Source organism: Solea solea, chromosome 10 (assembly GCF_958295425.1).
Source record: "Solea solea chromosome 10, fSolSol10.1, whole genome shotgun sequence".
In the NCBI taxonomy this organism is placed as follows: Eukaryota; Metazoa; Chordata; class Actinopteri; order Pleuronectiformes; family Soleidae; genus Solea; species Solea solea.
Genome location: NC_081143.1, coordinates 13,951,203 through 13,971,483, shown reverse-complemented (window position 1 = coordinate 13,971,483; position 20,281 = coordinate 13,951,203). Strand labels below are relative to the sequence as shown.

The following is a 20,281-nucleotide window of genomic DNA, read 5'->3' as shown; positions in this document are numbered from 1 at the left end:
TGCAGGTTACTTCCTGTAAACAATTGTTTATTGTTTATTTTTAGCACACGCAGCATCCAAGGTCACATGCCCTCAACGACAGGAGTACAGGCAGAGAATAGGTATAAGTGTCCATAACCATAACTTAGGTTCATGATAGAAATTCACAATTGTTATGACTACTTTTACTAGTAGTTTAAGTGTTATTATCTCAGAAACACATGTGTTCCACAGCTATACCCAACCTTTACATTGGTGAAAATGATTTACTGTTGAAAATACCCCATCACACATATTTGGATGAACAATAACTAAATTTCCCCTTTTGGTGATGTGAGGCAGTATTTAAGATTAAATGAAGTTAACCAGGGCGGAGACATTAGATGACATTACACTTGATGATTAAATCAATCTAATAAAAAGGTTCAGCTTGGGATACGCTATTATTACCACACCACCTCTTCTTGTATCAGCTCACAAGATTACCACCACATAAACAAGTCTGTATTTGCCCTGCGATAATCATCAGGTTAAGTATAATTAACAGTAGTTATTTTTGGTTTTTAAAAAGGGACAGAAGTCCCTGTTGTTGATTATAATAATCCGAGAAGCACACAAGTTATATGCCTAAAGTGCTATTAAATATGTGTTAAAATACAATTAACACTACAAAGTCTAAAAATAGGATGGCCGGTGATTTTGGCAAATCACTAAACTCAGTGAATAAACAACAAAGAAAATAGATTTTGTGTTTTTGTTTTACATGACCTGATCTAGAAAACACACTTTAAATTACAAGAAAAATGTAAATCTAACATGACAACATGATTTTAGCCTTTGTGGAAATCTGGATAAAGACTAAAAGGGATTTGCAGAGGTGAGAGAAATCCAGACATACAGCTAATACTGCCAGTATGTTCCACTGGAAAAATGATCAGTGCTTCTATCACTACTGATTCTTTTTTCAAATATGTACTGGTGTCTGGATGTCAAGGCATGTTTGGAAACACCAAACACCAGACAAACAGTGGAGCTGGGGTTGTTTAAGGCCAAACTGGGCGTGGACATGTAAAAGAGTGGTTTATTGTGGAGCAATACTCCCACCTAGTGGTCAAAGAAAAGCATTACTCCAATCATTACTCCAACAATAAAAAAGGCCCTGTGTACGATACAAAAATAAAATGACAGCAAATATGAAGTCCCCGTTGTATGTGTTGCGAATGTAAAGTTTTAAAAATATAATTTATTTACAACAAAAAGGAGAACATTTTAAAAAAGAAAGAAAAAGATGAAAACCAGAAACAAAATAACGTTTAAAGTAATCCTGAAGTTTGTCTTCGAAAGGATAGATAGTTTTCGAATCGTCTGTGTATTAAATTTACTTATTTGATTGATGGAGTGTAAAAGCAAATGCATTATGGGAGAGGAAACGAGTCTCCATCCATACAACCACTAGAGGGCAGTGCCGTACTGTATAAGACAGGCTTAAACTGTGACAGAGTAAATCCATTTGCCATCATCTAAATGTCCTCGGTGCAAGAGGCACAAAGATTAGACAAGGAAATATTTAAATGGCTGTTTCATTCCTTGAAGTCGACTCACGACGACTTGACAACTGAACTGCACTCACCAGACACACTGGTGCCCAAAATTTGAACTTGTTAGTTTATAGACTATGTATTGTTTATTTATAACCCAGCAGAAGCGGGTTATGGGTTTGACCTAACCCACAGAGTTATGATTTCTACCTAGAATTTGGTTAATGTGACCACTTTATTGGGTCAAGGCTACCAAACATTGGGTTTGTAAATGGAAAAGTAATTCTCTCCATATCATGTTTATTGCGGGTACATGAATGATTCGGTCATCAAATCACCAAATCATGGTTGTTTTTTTTGGGTACATATTGTTCAACATCTAAGAACACAACCTGCCGCCATTCCTGGAGGACACAGACAGACAGATCTGTTTCAAGATGTTTGAAACAAGTGAAGTCTTTGGAATTTGTGGAAGGTAAAGACAGGATGTTAAGCAATGATATGAAGACAAACTGTGACTAAATCCTTCGTTACTGTCCAGTTTGTACTGTGAAAATACGGCGTTATCAAATTACTCTGTTGCCACAACAAAAACACAAGTGATACCCTGGAACATGCCAGCGTGCATGGAGCTACGTGACCCATAGCTCCTGTCAGATATTTGCCACACTTGTGGGATTTCTTGTGTGCGAGCACATACTCTGCTGCAGAAGCTCAGCAGAAAGTCTGTTCTGTCCTGCAGTTGACTAAATATAATTGAGATTATAACGTTAGTTTGCTCGGCTTGTGCATGTGGCACTGATTGTATGTCTGTCATCTTTTATTATTACTGTTCTGTTCACCTCATGTGAATGCCAAAATAGCAGGACTAGTGGAACTCTGGATAAGGAGGGAATTTGAATGTGAGGACCTCATGGTATAAAATAATAACATCTACTGGTATGGACCCAACAGTAGGCATCACACTGTTTTTGTTACAGCATATTTGAAAAGAGAAATCATAACAAACTGGACAAAAACAACGCACACACGTGCAAGCGTTCACACACGTTCACATTATTTATCAATGTGGGAAACCGTGCGCACTCGATTCTCAAACAACAGTGCAGGAATTTGGTGCTGTTGCTGACTGTTGTGCGGCCTTATCTGGCTCTGCATAATCTCCAAGAGGTGTTTGCAGTCCGAGCACAAATACATACACATGCTCATACAAACACAGAGCAGCTTCATTCATTCATACAGTTACATTTACAAGTTTTGATGTTTACACGCTGTTTATTTATTGCTGTTTTACCAGGTCTTGTGTTCTCTGAGGTTTACAACATGTGACTTGTACTGCGTGACGCTATGTCTTGAAGTAGAAGTCCAAGAAAAATAGAAAAGGAAAAGAATTTGACAGTGGAGTTTTCTGTTATTTTATCAGAAAGTCTGTTGAAGGTCAAAGACAGCACATGTAATTATATGTGTGTGTGTGTGTCTTTTGAGGGCTCTGCTTCATCTCTAGCTCCTCTGTTGTACTCTGGAGAAAAGTACAGGGTAACTGTATGGTTCACCAGAAGAAATGTGAAAGTCTTTGCCACAGTAGTTTCTACTTGCTTTTCCTATCACACTGTATGTGCGGAAAGTACCTGCACTTTAGATAAGAGCAAAAGTACAAGGACATGACAGGTACAGACTGTCCGCCTTTCACCCCATGTCAGCTAGGATTGTCTCCAGCCCTCCGTGACCCTCATGTGGAGGATAAAACTGTAGAAAATGGAAAACAGGTACAGCCGTCATTCAGTGTGAGCATGTGAGAGATGTGTTTCCTCACTTTGGAAAGTGGCTAAAAACAATCTAACTCTGACGACTGGACCCTTTCTTTTTTCGCTGCATGACGACTGCTCCTCCTCGCTGACGCCTGCCTGTTCTAGTCCAGGCCAGCTGTATTACAATGGACCCCATTGTTTTCAGCTATATGAAATGTAGGAAACAAGGCAAGGAGTGAGATCACCCTCTACCAGGCCAGTTGATACCCGCCTGCATGTAGCTCCAGTTGTGGCTTTATTGGTGTGGAATGAAGACAGGAATGAGGTGGATGTGGTGGTGAGGTGAAGCAAGGAGGGAAGTCCTCTGAAGTCTGAATCCTGGATCTGTGTAAGCACTTGGAATCAAACGTAGGGTAAACAAATGACTGGAGAGATTAGGACGGATTGAAGGAGCCAAACTAGGACAAAACCACAACTTGTTTGTCTTTTTGCGACATTGTCACGGTAACACAACTCTCAGGACACACACCGGTTATTTTAATATATTTAATAGTGCACTTTGATTAACCTGTACAGAAATAATATTATTAAAAAAGATAAAACATTTATTCATTTCTGTAACACGACAGCTTAACATTTACAATGAAATAAAATAAAAATGGTATGATACAAAACAAACATATATCTGAGGTATAAATATATTTGTTTTTAAATTAACTGTCATTGTCATGCATTATTATTTGGCAGGGACACAGTTGAAGGTAGAGACATTTATGCGATGGACAATGGCTTAGTGAATTAACCGTAGCACGACACAAAGCAAGCCCTCAGAGTGAAGCATGAGTTGTTGTTGTTTTTTTACGAGTGAACTTTGCAGTGATGACCGCCTTTAAAACACCGACAAGACAGTACAGAGAAAGAAGCATACACAAAGATATTTTTCCTTCCTTTGAAATCACACATTCATTCTGCCCTCTTCTTTACAGTAAAACCTGTAAAATCTCCACCTTTATAAAAGGACAATTTGTTTTCTGTTTACTTCTCATCGTTGTCTTCTTCTAGGGCTAGCCAGAGGTTCTTGTTGCAATTTTGGACAGTGCATTGTTTTCTTTCTGTTCTCGTATACATCAATTATTTTTCTTGTTGTGTTTTTTTTTTTTCTTCTAAGTACAAGTGGGGTCCAGCCGACAACAATTAGAAAAACTGTGAATTGTGCTGTGCTCCTTACAAAAACACCTCAGACACTTTCAATAGTGAGGAAACGCTCAATATGGATGAGCTTCTTTAAAAAAAAATTAATAATAATAATTGGTCCACCAAATCTGTTGTCTTTGATTTCTGTAAATGTGCAACATTTCCTTTTGCTAACACTATGTCTCAGTCACACACACACACACACACACATGCATGCATGGACTCTTAATGTTTAACGTCGCTGAATAATTTGTTGTTGTTTTTTGCATCATTAACGCAGGAGTTAATTCTTATTAAGGGAATGACAAATTGTGTATTACTTACGTAATGTTATGAAATGATCCCCTTTCTTTCTTTTCTTTCCTTTGGTGAGCCAGCCACCGCACTAATCTGACTCTGCCTTCCTTTCCTCTACCGCGACACAAACCCCTTCTGTGCTTTTCAGCCACCTGTTGTCTAACACCGTCCTCTCCTCCATTGTCTCCATTCAGTCCGCATATTACCAGCACATTCACATCTGTCTTCACCCATGGACTCATCAATCAACTGACCATAATATTGTTTGTGTTTCCTCCTGCTGCTTTGCTGTAACAGGAAACGGGAGAGACACAAGACGGACACCGACCGTTGCTGTGAACACAATACTGTATGTACACATTATGCTGCGACTGGAAAACCAGTGCTAAGAAAATTCATTTTTTAATACTTTCTTTAATCTCTGCATACACACACACACACATGCGCACTCACATAGACAGATACACATACATGCTCACAGACACACACAGACTCCCCCCCCCCCCCCCCTTTGCTTCTCAGAAGCAATAGCACCCTTTGGATAAAGTTTAAGCCTCACATCCTGTATCAGCATCATCATGTCCTCTGGCCCAGATGCATGTGTGTGTGTGGTGCGAGTCCTCTTGGCAGCAGACTCAGAGCTTCAATAAAACAAGTTCAAAAATGTAGCATCACTCTGCTGTAAGGTTATCAGAGCGGGGGGGGGGGGGGGGGGAGTCCTTCAGTCTGTGATCCAGGGTGTTTTCCAATTAATATGTGTATACAGAGGTTTGGACCCCATTGACCACTCTGTTCGAAAGGGTGGAATGAGTCATATCATGTCCCCAGTAGGATCCAAATGATGGTATGAGATGCTAAGGTTGAAAAAAAAAGAAGCTCTGAAGATCCCAACTGCACACCGCTATCTCATTTGTCCATGGGTGCAGTGAAAGACTCGCGTATTCGTGCCACCTCAGCAGCACACAAGTGTCCATACAATTTATTGTACCACTCTGGAAAATGACCCCTGAAATAGAAGAAAGAGACAGTGTTAGATCACCGAACAATTTTGAGGGAGCACAGAACAGATTTTTGCTCCAGTGATTCCTCCACCAACCTGCAGTCGACCCTGGAAATATGCGTGAGTCTGGATTTGTTGCTTCCACAGGATTCGATGAAGTAACGCGAGATGAGGACATTTGCGCGAACGCCGAGAACGGGCGCCCCCTCATGGTCCACAGATGTACACACGAGTGCACATGCTCCCTTTGGCAGGTCTGTTACCCATGTTCTGGTAAAAAAAAAAAAAGAGAGCAAAAGAAGTTAGACATAGAAAAAAGACACAGGACAATAAAAAAAAAAAAAACAAGTTAACAGTGAAAAATAAGTGGGAAGTAAAGGAGAGGGGGAAGATGGAGGAGTGAGTGAGTGAACGCTGTACCTGAGCACCACGTGGTCTCTGGTGGGATGTGGAGCCATGGTGTTCCGGACATACTGATAGACCTCTGTCTTCTCATCCAAGGTTTCCACCACTCGGCTCTCAAGCAGGTCCTCGTCCCAGTGGGCCTGTTCCCGTAGCAGGCGTGTCAGCACCTCCTCTGGAGTTGCAGGCACCTCCACAGTCACCTTCCACAGCCGCAGAGGAAACCCGTCATGCACCTGGAGGAGAAGATGGGTCATTTACATATACTTCAGCAGGTTTTGAGGGAGAACGCTCATGTGTGCTACGTATGAACTTCATCTATCGTGTGTAACTGTTCGGAAACATCCGGTACGATATCTAATCTCTGAATTAGATATGGTAATCCAGCTATAATTTTATTGCACGACAGTCTGACTCAGAATCTCTAATTGCCCTTTAGCTAAATCAGCTGCTTCTGTCAGATGATAAAGAACACGCACTCTCTTTGCCTTGTGACTCTTCGGTGAATAGACTAACTGGTGAATAGATAACCTTCCAGCCTAGACACAGGAAATGTAGGCCTGGGATAATAGTGAGGTTCCACATGGTTGTGTGTGTATGTGTGTATGTCAAGCTGATGTCATTCTGGGATGCAGTCCAGTAGTGGGATAGGAATGAGAGGCCAAGGGCCAGACCATTTTCACACGGATGTGTTTCTCTACAGGAAACCCTAACTGTTGGTTTTCAACTAGATATTTAGGGGAGCAGTGGAGAGCGGGAGGCGAACACGAGGAGTGAAGGAAGCAGAAGACCGGAAACAAAGTGAAGGAGAGATTGTGTGCAGCTTCACGGTGCTGGGTTTACAAACAAATGATAGATTGATCAGCTTTTCTCTTGTAAATTCATCTTACATAATCCCATTACTGTCACGTTGTCTGTCAGATTCTGCCACGGACAAACATACTCTACTCCAGTCTAAAATTGACGACAGAAAGCCGGCAAACAAAATGTGGGCGTACCTTTCTGCAGGCCAGCTCGGCGTGCTCAGGTGTGGAGCAGCTGTCATAACCCCTGAACTTGTCCTTGGCCTCTTTGAGGAGGGCGTCTAGGCTGTCACGTAGATACGTCCTGTAGCCTCCCTTCCCCGCCTCCTCACTACCAAAGTCCTCCAGGCGCCGAGGCAGGAGTGCCTGCTCCACATAGGAGTTTCTGCAGCGATTCATTTCCTCTGGTATCTGCGGAAAAGTGGAGAGAAAAGGGATTGGAAAAAGCATATAGTGAAGGATGAGTAAAAGGACTTGATGTGATGGGATTATATTCCTTACTGTCCCTTACTTAAAGAAAAATATTTATATTTTTTTATGTGTAATTTAATGAACATAACCTGAAATCAATCACTCTATATTTATCTCCTTGTGAAGGTTATTTATTCTTATATATATTCTTATTATTTCCTCTCTGCCTAATTTGATCCTTGCATCTGGATGAAGGTTAATTCAAATGAATCTTTATGATACTAACGATGTCATTACAAAGGAAAAAGATTGGTTTAATAAGCGGCTGATTGCGGTCAATTATTTCATAGGTCAGCTTATCTACCCCCACAAGCAAGTAGAAATCAAATTCTGAGTAAGCAATGAAGAGATAATTGGTTTACTTGTGTGATTTAACAATAATACCAAGAGGAAGCCAGGAAGGTCTCCCACAATTAAATAAAAATCTATAATGGTCATCACACAGCATGCAGCCTTTCGCTAATTACTATAGCATCTCTGAGAAAACTGTGCTGGGCAGCGAACTTTTTTTGGCTTGAATGTCGCTGAAATTGGATTAGTTATAGAGCGGTTTGCTGATTATTTCCTGTTGATCCTATCAAGTGCTCTGCTTGTGGACACATGCAACCACCGCTGGCTGAGGTGGATTCATGGGCTTGTAACTTTGTGAAACTGCTGTATGTTATTAACTTGCTTAAGTTGGGTTAAAATGGGCAGATAGATGAAGTTGAAGTCTTGTTCTGTATGACTCTGACTCTGGATGGCCAGTGGGTGCAATTACTCTGCGTGATCACAACGTTGCTCGGGCAAATGACAGCATGATGTTTTAAGTGCAGAGACAGGGACACAATGTGTTTGACAAAAACAAACAATAGCATTTCTTTTTAATGGCACCTTCATGAGCTAACCAGTCCATTCAGATTTAAGGTCAAAGCTAATTTTAATCTTACAAATGAAGAGTTCAGTCCCAGTGTTTGTAACTACTAACCCGGAAGAGTTTCCTGCACTCCTGGATCATGTGTGCCAAACCATGAGTAGCAGCCAGGTTCTCGTTCAGGTCCCTCTGGTCCGGCTTTCCCAGTGTCTGCTTTCGGTTCATCACCCTATGACCAGGGAGGAGGAAGAAAAGGTCAGTCAGTGACCATCAGTGAGACAACAGTTGAAAAAAAATGGCAGAGGAAGCAGGTGGGTTTGAAGATGAGAACGAAAGAAAGATTTGCTGTACATGAACATTCCTCCTTAAGAGCCAAATGTGAAACAAAACATGTTTCTTCATTAAGATGTTTATGCAACTTTTCCATGTGTGTCTGTCTCTCCCCCTTCCTTCCCTTTTCTTCTCTGTCCTCTCTTTAGAGGATCCTGCTCTTTTGTTTCTTTAAAGTGTCCCTTTCCTGTTTTCATGTGCAGTATATTACATGTTATGTAAGCTGCCAATGCAATAACTATGTCAGTGATACTAAAGAATGAACCCAATCACAGTGGTACACATTCTGGGATGTCCATCCCAAGCTCAGTGGGAGCTGTCCGGATGGGTTCAAATATTGTGAAATAATATTAAGAGTTTAGCTTGTGTAGCACCACCTTAAAACGAGCATTAACCATGGTATCACATGTGACAACTTCAGTTAAGGTGACACAAACCTAATGTTTGGTCACAAAAAAAACGGATCGGGATTGGTCAGCCTTGCTAGGACACACACCTTGGTGAAGAGCTCTCCTTGCGGCGCAGGGTGTTGAGATGAAAGAGTGACGGCGCCAGACAAACGGCCAGGTTGGTGGGCGTCATCTGGTTCTCAGCCACGCTGGCCGTGACGTCGCTCAACAGACACAGCAGAGTCCTCAGTGCCGCTCGGTTCTCATCAGGCAGCAGCAGCACAGCGGCGCGGGCTGCCTGCAAACGGAGCTCTTTAGGCATGTCTGGAGAGGAAAATGGAAAATTAATTACATACAGAGAGCCACTTAAATCCACTGTCGTGCTTCATCATATCGTCTATTTTAGGGTCTGTTAGTTAAATCAGAAAGGAGCCACGGATGATTTATTATGGGACAGCTGTCACACGTCCATGCTTCATGCACAGGACAATCTTAAGTTTCACCTTATATAAACACTTACTAATGTACCTATTCAAATCATAATGTGCCAGAACTTGAGTGGATGTCCATGTTAGAAGTGAGTATTAGGTATATACTGTAGGTATTTCCTGTGCTCATCTTATTTGTTTTCCTTTTACAATTTCACAATTTCTTGCTCCACGACAGGCAAGCATCTGTCGCACTAAAACAACACGCGTGGCTGTAGGTACGTGACCTTGTTAATAAAAGCATTTGTGCGTATCCTTACACTGATAGATCTGAAGGAAGGTCTCGGACAGTTTGCTTGTAAGCAGGGGTTCTGGTAAATCTCTGAAGTACTGTTTCAGCATGTCTGCAACATCATAGGCTGACTGGCCCTCGTAGCTCACTCCTCCTCCATCAGCGCCGCTCGCTTCATTCATTTGGCGAAGAGCTTGGATTCGGGATTTAACCCCCGATTTCCTGAAAAGACCCACCTGAACAGAGAGACGGCGACCAAAAGAGGGTTACATCACACACACATGTATGGACTCTTGATAAGTCAGCTCTGAACTGTTGTATACTCATGGGGATTAGTGGTCACGTTGTTATCATTAAAAAATAATAGTCTTGGCTTATCCCCAAATCCAGCACTCACAGTCAATACAGTTACATCACAATAAATCACGTTGACTGTATTTACCAAACGCTTCCATGACACCCATTAAGCTTTCTTATCTTGAATGTTATGAAGCCATTTTAGGCTGTATGAAATGGCAATGTTTGGGAGGAAAATTATCTTTCACCACTTCCAAACTTGTTTCGGCAAAAAAAGAATACCATCCCTCTCTTTTCTGTTTTATCCTCCATTAAAAGGGTATTTTCTGAGAATTTCCTCTTCCTTTCCATTATAACAACACTCTCACACAGATAGATAGATCTTTCATACAGTATGGAGGTTAAACAGAAGGCCACAGGTGACGTAACAGCTGTAGCCTTCGACTCTACCCAGGTCCACCCACCTTAGCTTATGTGTGACAATGGAATGGGAGGAAAGACAGAAACCATTTATACACATCAAATGAGTGGGTTTCAGGCTTTTTCCTATTCACTGCTTCATCTTATGTAACAACCAGTGAAAAAAGCAAACCATGGGTGATTATTTGACTGATACCTAAAGTACCTAAAATACCTAAAAACCTAAAAGTAATATTATGTAACTTAAACACTTCTTTTCACCACAGTCATTTAAGCTAAATGACAGGCTGGCAGGAGTTATGACATTAAGTACACATGCAATTAAAGAATAAGCACAGGTTTATGTGTACATATGTCCAAACATGTGCAGTTCAGAAGTTACCTGGTCTAGGCACTGATTGCGCAAATAGCGCATGGCCTGCTGGATTCCCTGAGGGAGGGGCTGGCCTGTCCGCTGGACGATGACTTGTAGTGGCACACCAAACACATTCCTGTCTTTGTAGTCCCGCACCTTGATCCGCTTCATAAACTTTGGCACAGCCCTACAACACACACACACAAACAAATAAGTCATCAATAAATCCAAGACGGGATACAGACATGTATCTTGATACTGAGGTGAGTCTTGGTGTGTGTTTAACACATTTTTCTCTGAAGAAAGCACATCTGTAGTGACTTAAGTCAACAAGCCAACATTCTGCAGTAAACAAGACAATGCAGGCCTTGAGTTTGATAGAATTTGATTTATTAATCAGGATTAACCAAGTGTGTTCAATTTAAAAAGCACACATTTAACTCATTTAAACCTAAAACCCACCAATTAGGTTGGACAGACTGTGTGTGTGTGTGTGTGTGTGTGTGTGTGTGTGTGTTTTATGAAACCAGGCTGCTGCAGAAGCCTGTCTCCAGGTTTATGAGGAGGGTGGATAAACAGGGTGAGGGGACAACAGAAGAGGGGTGGGATGTATGTTTGCCTGTCAAAAGGGGAGGATCCCACTGCTTTATACATCCGCACCAAGTGTCTGCCTCACTATTTGTGGCCCTGGGTGTATGTGTATGTAAGTGTATGTGCATGCACACATGCGCACTTGGGTGCAAGCAAACATCAAGTCTGTAACCACAAACCCAGAGTTGAAACATTCAACTCTGACTGTTTCACAAGAATGTGCCCACAGATTTATAGCTGTGGTTCTGTGCATGGGTGCGAGTGTGTTTAGCAGAAAGACGCTATGTGAAACTCGGGACAAGCTTGTCTTTGTAAGAGCCGTTCACAAGACTCTCAGAACCACAGTTTGGGAAAAGTGGAAAAGGAGCGTATTATGATCTCAGCCCGGAATTCTGATTATGTGTGAGCCTCCAGTGGCCCAACAAGTGGCCTCTGTCTTTCCTGGACTGTCTTAATGCATTTAAATTCCGCTCAAAGACGTTCTTGAGTATAAATAATTTCATTTTTCATTGAATTCATTTTCCGATCTGGAATTCAGAGGCAGTATATTACTTCACACATAAAAAATCAGGCCATTCTGGGTCACTGTTCCTCTCATATGTTGACGGAAGAATGTATTATTGTAGTATTTTGCACTGCTTTTTGTTTGAAAATTATCTATCAAAAAGACGTTTACCCAGTATTTGAATACAATAGTGGGGGTTATCAAAACATGTTAAACAAGATAAACAAAAACTGGTACTCCTGGTACTCCAGGAGTTGGTGGAGAGAAGGTTGTGGTGGTGTGATAATTGCTGAGAGAGAGATCTTTCGAGCCTCCAGCTCTTGTAACGCAATGCGTGTGAACAGCCATTATTGCCCCGTTGAGAAAAATACAATGTACGCCCCTTCCCAGCAATTACGGGGCTGGGAAAAGAATGTGAAACCCAACCTCTGTGGACAGCCGTCACCACACTATACAACAACCTGCAGATGGAAGGGTCTAGGAGACTGTTGGGATGGAGGGGTAACAATTGGCTGGCTAAATGGATAAACTGAAGGGCATCACTTATGAGGAACAATTAGCTCAGCACGGAGCACAGCACAGCGCATTGAACTTGGAAAAACCAGCAAAATCGAAGTGTGTGCTGAAAAAACACCAAATACAATCACCTCAGTACATAACGTCAGTGTTTCCCTCACATAAGCCCCCAGTCCACTCACCAGCTGAAGCCGTGTTTGTTTGTAGGAGTATGTTTCTCCAGCAGAGCAGTGAGCTGCAGCAGGGAGAGCTTCTGGAGCAGGTTCATCTGTAACACAGACTGGCAGCTAATCTGGAGCTGGGCGGAGGCCAAGCTGGGCTGATGGGAGTTCTGGAAACTTGGCCAGCGGAGTTTCTGTGGCCTGGAGTGCAGAGAAAGAGAAGGAGACAGTGCAAATTGAGATGTGAGAAGAAGACTGTTGACTACAAATTAGCCATTTGACTCATGGGAACTGTGTTATGCTTTTGTGAACACAGATAAAAAAAACGTAATGAATAACACATGGCCACATTTGTGTTTGTCGTTGTGTGCCAAGTGATCGGTTTAGGGATTACAGGGATTTATGTACACGTCAAACAAAAGATTGTCTGAAGGACTAAACATCCACAGCCCCCTCGTGTAATTCTGTCTGTGGATTCCCAAAGGAACTAAAACGGTCCCCATGGAGACTAAGCAGCATTCCAAAGTATTCAGCGCCATTATGTAATGACAGACGTCTCAGCGTGTCCCAGTGTTTACCGGTTGCTGTCACTTGCTATGGAGAACTCTTTTTGTTGTTCTTTCTATTTTGTTGCCTTTAAGATTTTTGTGCATTACAGTAATGTTTGAAAGGACTGACAGAGGGCTGACAGCAAGAGTAAGCTGCTGCCTGGATGACTGTGACTTAAAGGATCAGTTCACCTACGCAACAAGGCTATGAGAAGTAAACATACAAAATAACAGAGTTCCCATTGAAGCTACCTTCTAAAAATGCTAGTTTGAAAGCTTTAAATATGTGTATTAAAACAAGTTACTGCTATTGATTTTTTATTATTATTATTCATCCTCTAACTCCACTGTAGAAGGCTGGAATCAGACAGGATACAAACATATTCAACATGATGTAGAGTATGTGCCTAAATAAAAGCAATGCAGATGTGCTGCACATGTAAATAAACAAAATGAAAAAAGAAAGTTCACTGACCTGCTGGTTCGGGTTAAAGATGCTCCGACACCAGAATCTCTTCTTTCTCTCATCCCTTCCTCTCCCTCCCCCAGCGGATTTCCTGTGCTGTCCTGGTCACTTCCATTCTCTGTCTCTTCTAGCCGGTTTTGCAGAGGAGAAGATGGGCATGGAGAGGCTGAGTCTAACGCTGAGTCTGAGTCTCCTTCTTCCTCTTCCTCTTCCTCATCCTCCTCTTCACCAACCACAGCTTCTGACCAAGCATTAAAACGGTGCAGTCTGCTGACATGTTGTAGCACCTCCTCCAGTTTGTGTTCATTGCCCTCTTCCTCCTCTCCCTCATCCTCTCTCTCAGTGTAGGGGACATTGTCATAAAAACTGAGGCGGCTATCGACAGAGCCTGAAGAGCCACGGCGCTGGCGTCTACTTTGCCGCCCCCTGAGCACCACAGAGTTTCCATTATCATTCCCATTGTTATTGCGTGAACTCCCGTCCTGCAGGGCTTTGGGGAAAGTTCCTGGCTTGTGACCTTCTGGTAAGTAGAAGAAGACCATGCCTTCTTCTTCCTCCTCCTCTTCTTCCCCCACTTGTCTGACATTGTCTTGAACGCCGCAGTTGTTCCTGCGGTTCTGCTCATCAACTGTCATCCCATTACTAGTTTGGCAGATGATGGGCATAGTAGATTTGGATGGGGGTTTTGGCTGACAATCTGAAGCTTGTTGGAGAATACTGAAAGGATCGAAACCCTCCAAATACATTCCTCCTCTCTTACTAGATCCTGCGGCCGTGCTGTGGCTGCGAGCACGAGTCACTGGGCTTGGCGTACTCACTGCACTGCCACTGCTGGCCTCCGACTGGCTGCTACCTGTACTCCCGGTGCTGCCATGGCTCGTCTGAGTGGAGTAAGATACAGAGCGATTCCGGTTAAGTGTCATGGTCTGCGTGGGATTGCGGTGGTGATTGAGGTTCTGGTTGAGGTTGATACTGGGGATGTCCACACAATTGAGACTTCTCAACTTGTCATCATCCAGACCCTCTTTGATGACAGGTCCGCTGATTTCTATCTTCCCTCCACTGGTGCTCCCCTTCTTCTTCCTCTTGGACGTGGTGCCACTGCGCAGTCGAAGACTTTCCATCCTCTTTAGGAAACTTTTGGCTCGCGAGCGTGTGCTTTTACCACCGCCCCCTCCTCTGTCGAGACTCGTGCTGAGTCCTCCAATTCCTGTTTTCACGTCAAATGTAAACTGCCCAAGTGTCTCTAAAGGTGAAGGGGGCAACCCATCAGAAAAAGAGTCTTCATTAGCACATCCTGAGCCACCTGTACCTGAGGATGAACACATGCTGGCTACAGAGCTGGCACGAGTGGCACCAGCAGGTACAGCTTCATTTACCAGGGTGGCACCATGCCCCTTCTCTTCTCCTCTTCCTCCACTCCCACTGCTGTGAATGGAGCCCACTTCAGGTTGCTCACTGAGGTCAGTCAAAACACTCTCCGAACTGTTGCCTTCATGTAGGGCCAGCTTGCCCTTTTGGGATACTTGGTCCTTGGAGAATGATGAGGCCTGTGTGGTATCTGTGGATAGTGAGGAGAAAACCTCTAGCTCCTCCATACGTGACCAGCGCTTGCTGTCCCTTTGGAAGGTCCATCGGCCGCTGATGGCACAAGGCTCATCCTCGTCAGAGTCTTCACTCTGGATTGGGGAGAAGGAGGGATAGAGATGGGCGGGGAGGGGGGATAGCAAGGGAAAAAGATACAGAGGGTGAAGGAAAAGTATTATGCACTGCTATATTTCCTATTTCTTTCCCCAACATTCCTCACCAATTGTGGAATATAATTTATAATTGTTATGAACTATGAAATACCTGAAATATACTCATAAATCATGGCTTGCAAAAGTCACCTTCCCAAAATGTACACACCTCCCCCAGTTTAGTTAATCTATCTCAGGCCCTGAAGGAAGTTCAGGAAATTCCATTATGACCCCCATAGCTCTCAGTGCAGCCGGCCAGACTGGGGTCACTGCCCCTCCAGCATTGAATAGTAAGACAGATACATTGCCATAGTCAATTTTAATTCCTTATCCATGAAAGAGTAAACCAAGCTCTGTCTCACCCACACACACATACACTCATGGTGTAAAAAACAATCACCAGCAAAGGGGGAGTTCTATCCCTGCTACACACAGGGCTCTCACAAAGGAGTACAATCTAATATGGGCTGGTTTCTCCTGTTATGCTGGTTGGAATGTGAGATAACAGCTGTTCATTCTGAGAACTGACATTTATCAACATTCTGGAGATATCTTATCCTCAAACCATCAAACCAGCACAACATTCAATGCAGTAGTTTGAACGCGTAGGGGAATCTACAGAATTGAAATGGGAATGTTAAGACGTGAGGAGATCAATGCATTCCTAAGCTGTCTAAGATTTGAGGGGGGGGGGGAGTGGTGGCAAATAACCTCTTTGACTCCCCCTACTCTTCTCTGTTGACTCCTGAAATGAAAGGTGACACAGAAAGGGTCATCCTAATGAATGCCACCACACACGGAACAAGGATGTTACTGTGTACTGCTTTAGGCTAAAAGGGGGTAGGTTAAATTGTATAAAAAGGTAAAATCCCTATCACAAATTAAATGTTAGAATCTTCTTGCTGTTTGTTTATGGACAATGCAGAGTACAGAATATTCTCCAGTTTTGATAACTTAACCCAGAGAGACAATGCACATTTATGGTGAGGCAGAAGAAAGAGGAATATTAAAGCAAGAGAGGTTGCACTTCTCAACTAGGGGGAGGTCGTAGCATATGCAGATCCTTTATTAAGACATTAAAGCTATCCTTCTTTCTCGTCCTTCCCCCTAGGGTCCACACACCCCATGTGATATACAAATAAAACCAACAGGTGCCTTCTCATTAAACAACATGAGAGAAAACACAACTTTGCCCTGGGGCCAAGGGTGAACTGGTGGCTGTGTATGCATGTGCACTTACTCGTTTTCTCTGCGGTGATATTTCCAGTCTCATCAGAGCACACTTGTTGAGAGTGTTCAGTCTCCTGTACAAACACATTCAAAAGTGGTTCAATGCAAAACAGGCTTTAAAAATAAATCAAGCTCTCAACTTCTTCCTTGAAACTCAAACCTCTCATCACCAAGAGGGTGTATAATTGAAGAAAGGATGGAAAAAAAGCAGCAGAGGGGAAGGGAAAGACAGGAGAGTCAGGGTGCACCCAGGTTAGCTAATGAGCTGCTGAAGGATAATCCTCACATGCGCAGGAAGAAAATGAGAGGGGCACAGAAAAAGAGAGAGCAGGGAGAATGAATTCTGCTGGAGTGGCGACGAAAGCCCGGGGAGGGGGCAGAAAGCTTATCCCCCCAGCCACCTGGAGAAGGGGAGCAAGGGTGGTGGTGGGGTCCACCCTCTGGAGAGCTCTTAGAGCAGATCATGTAACAATGGAGAGATGAAGGGATGGGAGCTGAGGGATAGTTGGACTTGTGGGGAGGGGGTGAAAGGCTGCCAAGAGGGCACACTGAGATGATAGCTTCCAGATGCATAGGACACCTGCTGTGGTTTATTACTGAGAGTTACAATTTGATGACAGAGCCAACTCCATTAAAGAGCCATTAATCTCCTCCTCACATGCTAATTAATGTGGCAGGAGAAGCAACTAGAATGCAAACACAATGACCAGCACAACCTCATTTTCTCCTGCCCCCAGTTTTCACAAATACAAACACCAATGCAAGTGTGGTGTTGAAACCATTTGTTCTTCAGGTGCACATGAGCATTGCGTGACTGTCAAATCTAACAGTGAAAATGGGAGCGGAGATATCGTGTTTGCAGGGATGATACAAGAGACTGTAACAACCGAGGTAAATACCATCAGCCACAGAGACAGAACAAAATAAAAAAGGGCTCATAGAAAACTAAATGGGGAGAAGAAAAAGATACAGCACATGGCTCCAGGGTTCTTATCGTGTCATTCTTTCATCTCATCGCCAGCCTTTTAAAACATGCGCCCTTTTGAAGTCATGCCCACATGATTTCTTTTGGGTGGGGGAAGCAAGATAGTATGGAAAAGGTAAAGGAAGGTTCAGTATGTCTTGTAATCTCACCTGCAGAGAGCCTCAATTGCATCCCGATCAAGGAAGTCATGGTCTCTGGTGACAGAAGAGATGTCAATCGGAAATAGGGCATCTGAAAAGAGAGAGAGACAGATTTGTGTCAGCATCTTCCTGCCACTGATGGGATCAGTGTGCTAAGATGAAACTAAAGATACGACCCCGAGCCTCTAAAAAACACCCATCAGGATCTTCCGTCCCACCTTCTACCCCCATACAGCCTTGATGAAAAGCTAAAAGGGGAAGTAGCGTCTTAGCCGACCAAACAAACACAGCTGCAGCTTTCAGGCCCGACAGGCAGGGGGGATGTGGAGCACAGAGGGAGAGAACAGGGGATTGATTGAAGAATGACAATAGGTACTTCACCACGGCTCAGAGGTCCACTTCCTTTTCTACTTCTCGTTCTTTCTCTGTAGTCTACCTCATTAACAGGATCGCTTATTGACTCTTGGCCACAGCACTGGTACAGTGTACAATAATGTTTTAGGATTTTTAGGTTCCATATTGTGGCATAGCGATGGATGGACAGACACTAAGATGTGTTCAGGAATGTGCTGACCCAACCCAACATGGGACTCTTGTATTTCAGCCTTCAGGGGGGATGATGATGATGATGATAAGAAAATGCTTCTCAGGTAAAACTAGCACCTTTAGTCTACTGTACTCAAAGTAGCCTTATCCGTCTGCTTATCTTTAGTGAGGCAATAATGTTGACAGCACCGACAATGTGGATTTTGCCATAGATAAAGCGCAAGGAAAAATGTGTCAGAAAGACCTTCTCGATTTGAAGTCATCTGCAAGAGGCTGTTAATCTGTGATTGATCAGTGCTTTGCACTTTTGTGTTCCACTATGAAAGCAGTCTCATCACCTGTGCAGAAACACAATGAAGTTTCCATTCAAACAAGGAAGCTTTCACGGTTAAGTGGCAACAAGCAATGACCTGTTGACAGTGGTGCCTTAGTTCTGCTGTCATCATCCTGTAGTTATGTAAGGACAACTGGTATGTCTATACTATGCCTTCATGCAGTAGAAGCTACATGGAAGGTAAAGAATGCTTGATGCATTTTGGTGAGTGCGTATTTAAAACCCAAACGTAGGGCCACGCATTCTTTATTAACTATTTGCCATTGTATGAATAAACTAACTGGGTGTAGGAAACATGATTTGTGTTTGTTTTAAGAAGCTAGCAAAGACCTTTGGTCCCAGTAAAGTCACTAACTAGGTTACAGGACAGTTCATATTGGAAAAACAGTGATATGTGCATAGGTTTGGTGTGGCTTTACTTGAAAAGTACTCAGTACATCCATTACTCCTCAGGAATGTGTGCGGTGTGTATGCATGCAGAGACGCATGTGTGCATTTTGATGTGTGGAACACTTATGAATGTGGTTGCCGTGTGTTGTTGCTGTTGAATACCAAAAAGGGTGTTTACTTATTTAAGTATATATATTTTTTAGACTTGAGTCTTAATCCACCTGGCTTTTTTTCATACCACAATCAATTAAAACCGGATCTATGTTGTCTTTTCTATTATATGAAAGGGGGTTGGGCTTGGTTACTTACCTTCGTAAAGCTGGGCGTACTGTGGGAACCCTGCTGCCCGGAGCCAGGTACAGGCCTCTTTGGCTTCAATCTCTGCAGATTAAAAAAAAGAACAAAAACAAAGGCATTTAATTGGTGTGGGAAACACTTCATCCCATCTGACTAACAATTTTATTAAATGTGATGTAAAACAAGTATACAAGAAGAAATACCAAGTACAAACACAAACCGACATTAGTGGCATACCCTGATACAAAGGCTTGTTATCAATACTAAAGAATGAAAGACACAGCATTTTCAACTTGTATCATGTAAATGTATCAAAGTACAAAAGTATCCACTATGTAGCTGATTGAATACAAGCCCCCCCCGACCTTATTAGCTATCTCACATTGGTCACTTTCCTCTCATGTGCGTTTAAAGCTTGAGTTTAAACCATCATTTGTGCAAAGTATGTAACAGCTTCAAGTTTGAGTGAATTAAGCCTTGGAACCAGAACTTTCCTCAATACGTTCTTTATCATTCTTTAAAGGTTTTACATAAATATGGCATTATTTCAAGGAATGTCCTCATACACATAAACCCCCAAAAGGACTCGCTGTAGTACATATGCCAGAACTGTATGTGATGCTGTGATGCTGCCACACAAACACACCAAAAATGGGGAAGAAGACATTAAAAGAAACGTTAAAGCTTAGGCACAATGTACACATTTTAATATTATTTGAACAAGTATGCATTACAGTGCATATAATCACTGAGACAAAGTCAGAATGAACCAAGCCAGGTTCATTCTGACTAAGGAAAGAAAAAAAGTGAAAAGTGAAAAGACCAAACAAACTCCAAACACAAGAAGGCAGTGATGATGAAGATGGTGCGGCTATGACATCATCGCAAATTTACATATTGGTTGTATCATACAATCAAAAAAGAAAGGGTGGAATTTTGACATTGTTATTACACTGGGACAATTCTCCAGTAATAGCTTTTAAGGGCTCCAAAAACGGTGGGATCCATGTGAAAAAAGCAGATATATAAAAAAAGCA

General features: G+C 42.7%; 1 protein-coding gene across 4 annotated transcripts in view; it reads right to left on the bottom strand.

The window, feature by feature from the left end:
- Positions 1-3,849: 3,849 nt before the first annotated feature.
- Positions 3,850-20,281, bottom strand: part of dlc1 (DLC1 Rho GTPase activating protein) — a 76,007-nt gene continuing 59,575 nt past the window's right edge. For all 4 annotated transcript variants that reach the window (XM_058639960.1, XM_058639959.1, XM_058639961.1 and 1 more), the window contains 13 exons: positions 19,257-19,328; positions 17,687-17,768; positions 16,563-16,626; positions 13,593-15,262; positions 12,591-12,770; positions 10,824-10,983; positions 9,753-9,960; positions 9,112-9,328; positions 8,400-8,514; positions 7,157-7,372; positions 6,177-6,394; positions 5,853-6,026; positions 3,850-5,762 (listed from right to left, as the gene is read on the bottom strand). In XM_058639960.1, coding sequence (XP_058495943.1) covers positions 5,663-5,762; positions 5,853-6,026; positions 6,177-6,394; positions 7,157-7,372; positions 8,400-8,514; positions 9,112-9,328; positions 9,753-9,960; positions 10,824-10,983; positions 12,591-12,770; positions 13,593-15,262; positions 16,563-16,626; positions 17,687-17,768; positions 19,257-19,328 — 3,476 coding nt within the window. In that variant the 3' untranslated portion in view covers positions 3,850-5,662. The remainder of the gene's footprint in view (positions 5,763-5,852; positions 6,027-6,176; positions 6,395-7,156; positions 7,373-8,399; positions 8,515-9,111; positions 9,329-9,752; positions 9,961-10,823; positions 10,984-12,590; positions 12,771-13,592; positions 15,263-16,562; positions 16,627-17,686; positions 17,769-19,256; positions 19,329-20,281) is intronic.